Raw genomic sequence first — 13,211 nt, forward strand, 5'->3', positions numbered from 1 at the left:
GATATTTTAACAGCAGCAAGATAGGTGCTGTTAAAATATATCACTTATTGCAACAATAAAAACCAACTTCGTGTAATTGTTACAATAAGTGCTAATATTTTGATACAAACCTACCCTAAGTTTGATAATATTTATCACTTTATCACTTTAGCGGTCGATAAGCATAGAATAGACCCACATGTAACAACTACTAGTTTAAATCGTCGTAATTTAGTAAGATCCCCATAGATTAATTGGATAAGCATACTGGCGCCAATCCAATAGCTGATACAGGTTTAAGAAGCGTCGGGTGTCGTATTTTTCTCTAGAAAATGATTTTTTTCTTGTGTGTATATGCATGAGATGTTTTAAAATTATTTATTATTTATGTTCAATATATAATATGATACATTCTCAAATCTTGTATCTTATTCGTTGAAAAAATATATAGTTTAAAAAAATAAATTATTTTGATTACAATCACATTTAGACTTTATTGCCGACCATGTCCGATCCTAATAAAGTCATATGGGCCTACACAGAGTAGAGGTTTGTATTAACAGATTTTGTTTTTATGAGAAATGGATGTCAGCGACTTACTCAACTTATTAGGTCCATACTCTGACTCATACACAAATTGAAAAACAATAAGGGCACTTGCCAGACCCAGAATTCGAACCTGGGACCCACAACGCTATATCCCGACGTTTAATCCGCGCGACCATCGTGGATGTAATATGGATGTACCTATTGCTTTACCTTTCTATTAATCTGTCACAAATTATTTTTTAATATCATTGAATACTTTATATCACTGTATACATAAGCATAATATGTCACACTATTATGACAGTATCTTATAATTTGCTTTATACTTATATAAAAGTACTTTGTAGAGTTTAATATGAAACATTATATACCAATCCAAACTGTAAGCCACTGGATTAAATTAACAGTGAAATAAACATACATAGGCAAACATACTCATTATAAAATATATAAATGATTAAAAATCATGGTGATGACCTAAAAATAGTTTTATAGAACACATAGTGCTAATAGCTGTGTCAAAAAAATATCCCACCTGATGCATAGGATATGTCAAAAAAGTCTCCAGAGATCTGCCCTGGCACGCTGGCTTGGCTTCAAGTCTCGCAAGCAGTGCCGCAAATTGGGCCCCCTGTTTGCACTCGGTCAAAACCTGCAGTGAGTAGTGATGGCTCCTGACGTACTCTTGATAGATGGAGAGCATCGGCAGCAACATATCGAAGAGGTCACCTGTACCAGACAATTTTTCTACTCACAGATTCAAACGACCTTCAAGTTTTGTGTTTGCTATGTGCATATTGCTACCGAAATTATAATTAACAACTACTCATTAAGTAACTGTTTTCACTATATTCTTTATATATTATGAATATTGTCATAATATTATAGTTTCTTAGTTGCCAAACTCACTCTGGGCATTTTTTCAATAAAATTAATTTTAAATGTACGTATGTGTTATATGAATAGGTCTACCAGCCTATCGAGGTGCGAGTTTTAAGTTCTGCCCTGTTTCGTAAAAAAAACAAAATAATATAAACCTGAGTCACCAAATCTGCTCTAGGATAAATAACAGGTTAAATCCGCTCTACATAGCCGACCAATAAGACGTCGCGATTCAAACTATGATTTTAATAAATTACTATACAAACTTCACCACTACATACTAGCATCAATATCATTTTAAATGCACAAAACAGTTTTTTGTGATTTACTTAAAACTCAAATAAATCTCCAGAGCGGGCTTAATGACGGATTGACTCATATTATTATAGTTGACTATTACATTTATTATATTTGGTTATAATATTATATTGTCGGGATTTAACTGTATTTATTTTATAGAATCCATATCAACAACTATACCATTTTCTAATATTGGGATATACTTATTAGATGATAATTTTTTACGGTCATAAAATATCAAAATATCATGATGGTGGATTATACAAAAAAACGTTATACTTAACATAAATGTAGGTAAAATAAAAAAAAATACAATTTTTTTTGAAATCTGAAACATATTATTGTAAAGTTTTCTTAACACTATTTTATTTCGAAAAATTCTTATCTATTCGTTCAGCCCACATGCTCTGGATTCAAAAACAACACGTACAGAAATCAGTTTAAACATTTTAATTCTCAAAATATTGATTTAGATACCTTCTGTCTAATAAATAGTTCATAATTTATTAATAATATGCCAATTTAATATGGTACTGAATAAATTGTTGGTATTATATATGAGTATATAATATATATATACGGATTAAAACTTAATAATTTTGAAGTAAGATATTTATAAACTTTTTAAATTATAATAATTGATGAAAAATTTGTGCTGTTATCATAGGAATCAGTTTTGATTTATGCTACAACTATACCCACTAAAATCAATGCCTATGGAATACTCTCTACTTCAATTATAGTTTGTCAATTTATGACTACGGCCGTGTGTTGTAGCTTAACCACTGGGGAATGACAAAAGAAATGGCGTATTTCAAAAAAACACTACCTTATTCTTAGGTCAATAATTATTATAAAGCAATCATTATTCATAAGATGTTTATCACACTTGAATGGTTAAAGATATAGTTTATAATAAGTATCTTTAGAATCATCTTCAAAAGTGTTAATTTTGCCGATTTTTTGAATAATAAAATGCCTAATTCTTGTCAAATTTGGGATCACAAAGATTATCAATATAATTTTTTATCGTAAATATTTTACTAAAATTATCTCGTCATAAATTATACTAATAGTTTTATAAATGCGATTAAAAATAATAAATGTAAAAAATCATTACACCACTGCACATTCATGTACCGAAATATGACTATATTCTAAAACATTAGAGCGGGAGGTTTAAAAGAATACTATTTTATGTAATAAAAATACTGTACGCAGTGATCAAATGCTTAAAATAAATATAAATAATAATAAGGCTTCAAAATTATATCAATAGATTATCTACAACGTTTAAGGAGTGCCTAGTATCATGGTTTGAAAATACAATAAAAACTCAATGTTGACCTACGATGAGCATGTGGGCCGTTAATATATCAGATCTATCTAATAACTCGATGCACTAAAAAAGCTATACAAAAGACTAATTTATGATTTGTATGTGGGATAATGTTATCAGTTTATTAAAATGATAAAGTAAGGATAATGTTGCGTTTTTCATATCTTCCATATACCACACAAAATAGAGATATATTATTTAAATATTCAATGTAAATTAAGGGTTGTTTTTTAATAATTGTCTGGGTACTGTATAATATGTTTTCGACTTGTGATCTTATGATAGTGAAAACAGACATTAATGAACATGAAGCGCAAAACTATATTTGCCCAATAAAACTATGCTTTTTTGTTTTCAAATATACCAGACCATCAGTGTTTACGCAAGCCTTTATAATTATTTCAACTCCGCCAAAAGTTAACACAATATTTAAGTACTTAAGGAGATGCGTTATTATATTAGCTATTAGTTAGCTATTTTACTCTAATACACCAACATGCTAGATATATAATTATATTATTTTCACAAATTACGACTAATTTATTTATATAACTACACACATAATAATATTAAGACTACTTCACAATAATTATTGTGAGTTACTTTATTCACTAAACATTATGTATATATTTTATTCTTAATAAGTACCACAATATAATCACGAACTATCTTTTACAATATTATCATTAATGTTAATAAATTCTAAATCTTTTAACGTACCAACATCTACTTGTCTTTGTACAATGATTATGATTGTATTTGATCAAAGTAATGTAAATATTAGAACAGTAACAATAGACTTAACGACAGTTTGTATATCATGAAATACTATTATACATAAGGATTAAACGCAAAAACTATCTGAAGTTTTTTTGGCAGATGTATATTGTATTTCATAAAGTACGTATTTCATCGCTATTCATGCACATCCTGAAATTTTGTAATTTTCAAAAAAAAACCACATCAAAAACTATGATTGTAATTGACCTCTAGTTTATTTATACTTTAATATATTCCAACTTGCACAGTAGCACAAGAAAGTCTGATGGCAATTGAATAATATTATGTTCATTTTAAGTTTCAACAATTTTTGATAATGGCGATAAAAATATAATGTTTCCTCAGTGTGCGCATACCTTAATAAAAAGTTACATTATATGTATTTGTTAGTATAAGTTTATTGTATATTTGATATGCATAGACGTATTATGATATATAGCGTTATTTAAAATCTGTTCAAAGCATAATAATTAATTATTCCAATAACTATGTATGAGTATTTCATGAAATACGAATCAATAGATTACGACATGTTATTTAAAGTTATGAAGAAATATATACTATACCTTCATTTTTATTTCACATAATATGTATTATGTTTATTAGGTATCTTGAATATAAATAATTAAGTATATTATTTGTCACGATGTATAAATTTTATCAGTATTGTCACTTTGACACTATTTACTAAAAAAATATGTTTGAGTTGTTATTTTATGTAAAAAGGTTTCTGAATGAATATTTTGTAGATACGTCAGTATAGCAGTCAATAATAGTAACTATAAGATTACATTTAAAGGCACATATTTAGCAATTAAGATTCAATAAAAAACACATACTGGTAAAAATACAAACCACCCTCGGAATAGATGATGAAGAATGAAGGGAGATACATTCAGGTTAAAGGCAATCGACTGGAGAAACGCGGGTAGAGATAAATATGGAATAGAGATATATGGAGTATCATTGAGTAGTTTTCCATGGACCTATATGGTCTGTAGTGCCGAGTTAAATTTGTATAAGTAAAATAACGGGATTAACCCTTAAATGCATGGTGTATTCATACGAATACACGGCATAATATGGCATCTATTGTCTAAATCTTCCAAGATTTAGTGTTGACGTAATACTTTTAATCATTATCAAAGTCTATGCTTCCATTTAGTTTCACGTTTGACAACCAGATGACACAAATTTATTTTTTATTACGCTTTAACCACACCAATCTGACATTTCATCGGATCGTGACGTTTTTCCATGTTTGCAGTGGTATATCTATGAAATAATAGATCTTCCAGTCCTATAAAAAATCATTTTATACTGAATGAAGGTTAGTCAAGCAAATTTTTATAAAATATTTCAGATTTTTTTTGTATATTTCTAGAATAATGTGATATTTACGTCTGTATTCATTCGAATACACCATGCATTAACGGGTAATATTTACCACATAGGAAGCTAAGTTTTGTAAACATATTTTGGCCTTTTTAGATCAACCATGGCTCGCCGACACTATTTAACTGACAAGGAACTTGAAGAGTATGCTAACAACTTATCTGACAGTGAGAATGGAATGGACTTCAGTGACGATGACAGTATTGGGGATTTCGACCAGAGATAGTTGGAGGATGCAAAATGATGAAGCGGAAGTTTCCACTTATGATCCAAATGACGACCCACCATTGCAAATGGATGAGTCCTATGATCAACCAATACCTTCAACTTCAAGACTTCCACCTTCAAAAACTAATCCCCTAATACTATTATGGAAAAGGAAAAATATAACACTGGATGAAGCCTGCTTATCTTTTTTAGGCAGCACATCACTTTTTCAAGAAATATTAGAGCTCGAAACACCTTACCAATTCTTCACTTATTTTTTTACCGATGATATAGTTGAAGAAATAGTTCCTCAAACGAATTTGTTTTCCATTGAAAAAGACCCGAGTAAGCCAGTGAGAGTTTCTTGTATTGACATAAGGCAGTATATAGGTATAATTATTTTCGTGTCTGTCTTTCGATATCCTGGCACTCGTTGATATTGGTTGATATTGATCAGATGTATATCCGTTTTAACCAATAAAATCAACAATGCCTATAAATAAATTTGAAAAGATTTGTCACTTTCTGCTGAACCAAAATGCAACGCTTCTTCCCAGAACTGACTCTTACCACGATAGGCTACATAAATTAATTAGGCCTATTTATGGTAAATTAAATCAAATGTTCTGTAAAATTCCTATGGAGCAGAGGTTGTGTGTAGATGAACCAATGTGTTCGTCAAAAATTGGGCATTATATGAAGCAGTACATGCCTAAAAAGCCAAATAAATGAAGCTTCAAGTTGTTTGTGCTGTGTGATGTGTCAGACTTTGCCTACCTATTTGAGATATACTCTGGACAAGAAAATGAGGCAAAAACAGACTTCCGTTTGAACCAGGCCTGGGAGAAAATGGGAATACTGTCGTCAGATTATTAAGAAATGCTTCAAAAAACATTAATCATATCGTGTATTTTGATTACTATTATATAGGATAATCTAGAGTATATTGTAAAAAATGTGGAATCATATTGTGTTTTAATCAAGCAAAAAATTGTTTTAAATTATTCCATAATGTATTATAAGTTGTTTTGTTAGTAATTATAAGAATTTGATTTATAATATTATAATTATAAGGTTTTAATTAAGTCTTTCAATTTTTCCATTTCATGTTGTAAACTTTCACTTTTATGAGCTAAATGCATGGTGTATTCATATGAATACAAATGGTTTTTATATTAAAATTTATCCAAAAAATAATTTTATTTTTTTTTTATTATTTTTCCCATGTTTTAGACAATCAACTACATATGAATATATTTTTTTAATAAAAATCGGAAAAATCATGCATTTAAGGGTTAAACCGCAGGATTAACTCGTGCTGTACGGCTACAAGGACGCTATACAAACTTGGCCATATTGATTACATATAAAGACGACGGTGTGTTTAATTTATTGAATTTCAGTTTCAAGGTGCCACTAATTTTGATCTGTCTTACTAATAGTACCTAAATATTTTATCTATAATAACTAATTGAAGCTACAGAGTTTATTACTCAATGAAATTTATTTTCTTATGATTCCAATTCGTTTATGTCGTCGACTAGGTTTCATAAATCGATGAAAATGAATTATAAGTAATTTTTTCAATTTGCTAACCGAGTACAAGAGTGGGCCATGACTCCATTCTAGATGTCAAGCCTTTCAGGAAAATTTGATGCAAAAATAAAACAGTCTCGCTGTTTAAAAATATCGAATTCACGTCTTCATGCGAGCATGGTGGTTTCTTGGAACTGGCAGCCATTTTGAATGGTCGCAAAAAGCAGGAAACCTGAAAATTCAAAAAAAATTAACATCTTTCCTATATTACATAATTGTTTTACCGTATCAGAGGAAAAACTCATTATGTGCAGTACTAAACTATGACGCTCTCATAGCTACATCAATATTGTCTTATTAATGAATATTATGAATTATCTCAGGAGCTTTTTGTTATAATTATGAAAGCTATATGTTTGCCATATAATATAATTTATTTTATTACAAAATTGATGTATGATTAAGCTTACGAATTATAAAATAAATCACCAAGAGTATTTAAAATATTCTTTCTTCATTTAACTGAAGTTAAACAGTTTTTTTTATTTATTCTGGGTAATATTTGTTCTGACAAGCATAATAATTAATGAAGACATAATAAAATATATTTTTTTTACCAATATTTCTATTTGTTCAACGTATTCTTCTTCCGCTTCAACCATCCGAAATACGAGACTGAAAAAAAATATTTGTTTTTTATAAAAATAAACAAAATATCTAGTATTATAATATACAATGTCTAAAGGAAAGTTTGAATTATCAGTCTTGAGTACTGAACATGGAAAGTATTCAGCATACTAATGAATATGTAGGGCATACAAGAAACAGTAAAACGGAAAATCTCTCACGACCAAGCCTGCATTTTTGGTCATGAAAAGAAGGATAAGAAGAAAAAGATAATCACTAAAATGCAATTTTAATGAGTTTCTTTTTGTATACTAGGCAAAATGATGTTGGTTTTTCTCATTTATCAGTTGATACTCTAAAAATTCAACATAACAAAGAAAGCTACATGTGTATAATATATGGATAAAAGCGATTAACCTGAAAATTTTAGATTATTTCAAAAGGGTCAAAAAATATCAGTGGAAAGCAGTAATTTCTGTTTTATAAATAATATTCCGTCTATAAAATAATATCGATTAAAAATGAAATCCACGGAAATCAAAAAAAACATGGAATGAAGGCTAAAAAAAGCTTTCGATATCGACTTTGGATGGATTTTTTAACGAAGATAGAATATATTATTATAAAAGCGGGATTCTGCATGCTTTTTGGTCATATCTTATCTTTTGGTTTCAGCTTAATAAAGCTTATAAATTTATTGAATTACACAAACCTGTTTCTCTTTCGCATACTTTCTGCATGTGGACTTTTGATGTATTGTTCTACAATTTGTTTCCACCGACGCCTACAAAGCCACCCTCGGAAAAAGCTCTGAAAAATAACAAAAATATTATTTCATTTTTTTTAAATAGTAACATCAGATTATGCTTAATATTATTAAATATTTAAAATTTTAACACAATTATTTACGGAAACACATATAAAAGTTGATGGTTATTTTGAATATAGTAATAATTATTTTTTTATGAAATATTAACCTGAACTTTCTTGATTTTCTTTAACTCCAGTGCGTCATGCTGTTGATGAGATGAAGTTGACGGAGCTGATCTTCCTCCAGGACACCATTCCCTTTTTAAAGCGCATAACTGAAAATATGATGGAATTAAAGACACAAATTGAAAATGAGACAAGGATGGTTATGAATTTAAAAACAACTAAACATATTAAATTAAAAATACAAATTAATATGAAAATTTTGATGAGTAGCTCTCAATAATTAGTCATCCATTAATGTGCACAAATCTTCTGGTTTCAAAATTATTTTAAATCATATCAAAATAAACCCGTTAAAATTGAAACAAATAAAAAAATGTCATTGATAAAATTAACAAAGATAATACATTGTGATTTTGTGTTGGTGTCTGTGGTTTTGTTTCTGCGCATGTTTCTGTTTTGTATTCTGCACACTGGCACCATATGAAAAGAAAGAAAGGAGATTAGAAATAACAAAAATATAATAAATTAACAAAGATGTTGATTTTAAAGTTCAGATAGAGCATACTATACATGATGTAGCAATAAACAAATCCTGTACCGATTTCACATTTTCAATATAAATTATCGAGAAAAGATAATTATATAATTATTTTTTGCGTTTTGATACGGTTAGGCTTCATCTCTATATAATAGTTACTTTAATATCGTTACTGTTATTAATTAAAATAATTAATAACAGTGTATACAAAATCAATTGAAAATAATTACAAGATTAACAGAATTTTTTATATACAACGTTTTTAAATTTTCTGTTGAATTATTATGCTCAATATGCTCAAACTTGTACGTGATATGAAGTACATAAAAAAACAAACAAACAAACAAATATAGAATACTGAAATGTCATTTTGACATTTTATTTTGATTTCCATAGTAACGCACGTATATATTAATAATTTAGTTGCTAGTACACCAGACCCCCTAGCAACCAATAATAGTGGATTGGATTACGGATTTCTTCCAAAGTAACTTTTCATACAAAACAGAAATAACTGAAAATGAATTCAATTCTACTTAACCTAACCACCCCCTTAGTAACCAATAATAGTCATTTACTTTTTACGGATTTTTCTGAAATAACTTTCCATACAAAACAGAATTAACTGAAAATGAATTGAATTCTGCTTAAAAAAGGCTAAAAGTATTAAAAGAATGCATTGGCACCATGTTCTGATATATTCTAAAAGTTTAAAATGTCTATCTAGTCGGGAAGGTATTTAAAAATCGATTGCAAGATTTGTACCGAACAAACAACCATCGGACAAACAAGAATACGAGCTAATAAAAACGTTGTAATAATATAAAATTAATGATACAATATAATGAACAAATATTAAAAAAAAAATTATTTGGAAATAAAAATATTATTAATGATTTTATAATGAAAAAATAGTCTTGATATGACATTAATCGAGTGAGAATTTACTTGTAAAATTCACATTTTATAAAATAATAAAATTAATTAAATTAAATTTTTAGTGATGTTTTTAAATTGATTTTTAATTTCGGTTGTAACAGCAATATCAAGACTATAAAATTAAATGACTTCTCTACGTTAGTCTCTCTACCTCAGTCTGGAGCTATCCAAGAATAGTACTCGTACATGGCTTAAACTTTAAACAATTATTATTTAGAATAATCAACAATTATTGTTTCAAAATAATACAGTGTCAATGTAAGTTAGTATTATTATTCTTGAATAGGCCTGTGGTGATAGAAAGAGAACATACTACCTAATTCTATTTTTTTTTACTCTAGCGTAATTACGTAGTTTATTTTTGTAGCCTCGATAATGGTGTATCTATCGTCTACAAATCAGGTCACGCTATTAGTTTTTACGTGATACACTTAATTGAAATTTTCACAAAAAAATAGTTTAAAATATTTGAAATTAGTTCATGTAAAAAAATATTATGAGAAATTATGAGAAAAGCATTGTTTTTTTCTTACCTCAGCCCTGAGTTTAGCTACTTCTGCAGCCAAGTCTTCACAAGTTTGCGCGTATTGAGCTCGCGCTGTCCTCTCACTTTCGACAACTTGTAAAAGATGAAGGTGCCTCTGTTCTAGTTCTTCTCTTTGTAATACTACTTTATTGAAACTGAAAATAAAATAATAAGTATAAAAAAATATTATATATAATATGTTTGGGCTAAAAGAGGAATAAGCCATACTCCGTTGCATACTTTCGTAATTAAATTTGATGTAGGAATATAAAGGTATTAGCGATGGATAAGTTTTGATGTATTCGCTTATGAGATCATGGGTATGACTTGTTTATATGTTGTTTTAGATGCAGAGGATAGACGTAATATATTGAGATAATAATACACATCAATAAAATATGCAATTTGTTTTAAAAATCCATCTTATAATGCCACTAACATTCAAAATTAATTGTTGATCCAACGAAAAGAAATATAAAAATATATAATATAAAATTCAACCTCATGTATTTACATATCAAATAAAATATCCAGAATATTAAGAGTATACTTCAGTAGAACGGAAAATAATTTTGAACTATAGGTGCGATGAAATTTTGGACTCGAGCGTCAATTTGGTTTGTGATGGCTTCGGGAGAATTAATTCTTAAATCGTCTAAAGATGACTAAAAACCGTTACCCATTTATTTGAAAAAGAAAACATGACAATGAATATATGATTATTATTATTATTACTAATAGAATAATAAACATAACATTAAATGGACGCATGTTGATTTTTTATAACAAATTATTTTTTGTTCTGCACGCGTCGTTTGCATAATCTTCGTGTCGCGTAGTCACGATCGTTTTAGACCGTGCCCCAGCTGAAGTACAGCCTTAAGAAATAAAACTGCTTACTCGATAAATAAATTAATATTGCTAACTTAGGTATAAAAGCACCAGTCATATATAGAGGGGTTAAAAGTCAGCAAGTGAAAATACCTATCTATGCAGAGATAAATATTTTTTGATGGAATCGAAATGAGAAAACCAAGATTTTCAGTATGATATATTATAAAGATTTATATTCTAAATAATTTGTAATACAATTCTGTGATATGTATATAGAATTCTGATAACTACTAATAATTTAATAGTGAAGGTTTTATTCTTATAGCATTAACAAACTACTTAAGTAAGTAGTTATTTTTTGATGACTTGTATGAGTATTATTTTGTTTACTGATCAATTTTTTGGATTTTTTTTTATAAACTTTATTGAATATTAATATTATGTAATCAAATATTTTTTGTAGTATTTTAATACATTGAAGATTAATGTTATCTGTCATGGAAAAGAAGATAATGCCAGAGATGAATAAGAATTATAAAAGTTAAGGGATATCTTCATCTAAAGTGGATTGCTTCTAGCGTATGATGATTATTATAAGAAAAAATAAAAGTTTTCGATTTATAAGTCTCAGATTACGTTTAATTTTTCCCACAAATCGTAAAGTTTTTAATTATAATCTGATACCGAAAGCACAAACAAAACACTCTAAATAAATTAGACACCAGGCGAAGGGATTTATGTATGACCTCTGGTGTAGAGCGCAAAAAGTATGCCATAAAGTGAGGGACTTTGTGGGTTGATAAAAAATTCTATAAGTTTTGACGACTCCTTCGGGAAAATTCTCGCTACTGGCGCAACCGGAAACTGGGAAAATCGGCAATCTAGGTCGAGCAATAATCCTTCGGCGGATACCGGGAATGGAAAATCGTCTCCGATAGGAAATCTAAGTGTCTGCGTAGCGGAAATCGATGTGATCGTCGTGTAATTTGAAACTAATCATGTCCGCTGAGATGCTCGATATGTCAAAATTGAAATAATATGATGCCCAAGTAGAAAAAAATGAGACAAGTGAATTAAATGTATCTTTTTTAAAAAGCCGATAATAATAATATTTTGGTGAATATTTGTAAAAGTAATTTAATATTAAGAAAGGTTGGAGGGTATATTCTTGTTAATTCAAATATGTATTTACTTTTTGACGCTACTAACATATTTTTCCGATACCTTCTTGATTCTTATTTTACAACTAATACTTATGGATATCGTTGTAGATTTTTGGGTTTCCACCGTGTGTCCTTCTTCTTTCTTTCCTCAACGTTTCGGGTTCGTTGCAGAGGCCATTATAAAGAGATGATATGACGATATGACAAAAAATGACGTGATGATATAATGGCCTCTGCAACGAGCCCGAAACATCTAGGAAAGAAGGAAAAAGGACACACGGTAGAAACCCAAAAATATACTACGATAAAAAACAACCGTAAAAGCCTCAAACATTATAATTATGGATATTTTTAGTAATATAATATTATAGTATTTTTTTTTTAAATGTGCCCTGATGATTATACCTCAAAATGTTTGAATTTTAAATTTGTTAGTGAAAACGCTTTGAGGAAATATCGGAATTGCTAAGCAAAAAAAAGGCGCTATAAAAAGTGAATTTGTAAGAATACAGAACAGTAATATAAAAAAAAAAAAAATTTGACATAGGTACACAAAATAATGATGAAGTATCGTCACGAAATAATACTTCCTAACCTGTGTTTAAGGCGTTGAAGATAATATTTTGAATAATATATTATTCATTTACGATACATTTTCACTATAACGTCCCAAACGTTTAC

General features: G+C 28.7%; 1 protein-coding gene across 1 annotated transcript in view; it reads right to left on the reverse strand.

Annotated features, from left to right (window-relative positions):
• The window catches only part of LOC147072882 (ras-specific guanine nucleotide-releasing factor 2-like), a 66,330-nt gene that overhangs the window by 31,149 nt on the left and 21,970 nt on the right, over positions 1 to 13,211 (reverse strand). The window contains exons 6-11 of the mRNA XM_085945839.1: positions 10,541 to 10,688; positions 8,572 to 8,679; positions 8,307 to 8,404; positions 7,585 to 7,642; positions 7,028 to 7,199; positions 1,064 to 1,257 (exon numbers count right to left, since the gene is read on the reverse strand). Of these exons, the coding sequence (XP_085801965.1) occupies positions 1,064 to 1,257; positions 7,028 to 7,199; positions 7,585 to 7,642; positions 8,307 to 8,404; positions 8,572 to 8,679; positions 10,541 to 10,688 (778 nt within the window). The remainder of the gene's footprint in view (positions 1 to 1,063; positions 1,258 to 7,027; positions 7,200 to 7,584; positions 7,643 to 8,306; positions 8,405 to 8,571; positions 8,680 to 10,540; positions 10,689 to 13,211) is intronic.

This window comes from Rhyacophila brunnea, unplaced genomic scaffold (assembly GCF_057557595.1).
Source record: "Rhyacophila brunnea isolate RB1 unplaced genomic scaffold, BYU_Rbru_1.0 scaffold_19, whole genome shotgun sequence".
Classification (NCBI taxonomy): Eukaryota; Metazoa; Arthropoda; class Insecta; order Trichoptera; family Rhyacophilidae; genus Rhyacophila; species Rhyacophila brunnea.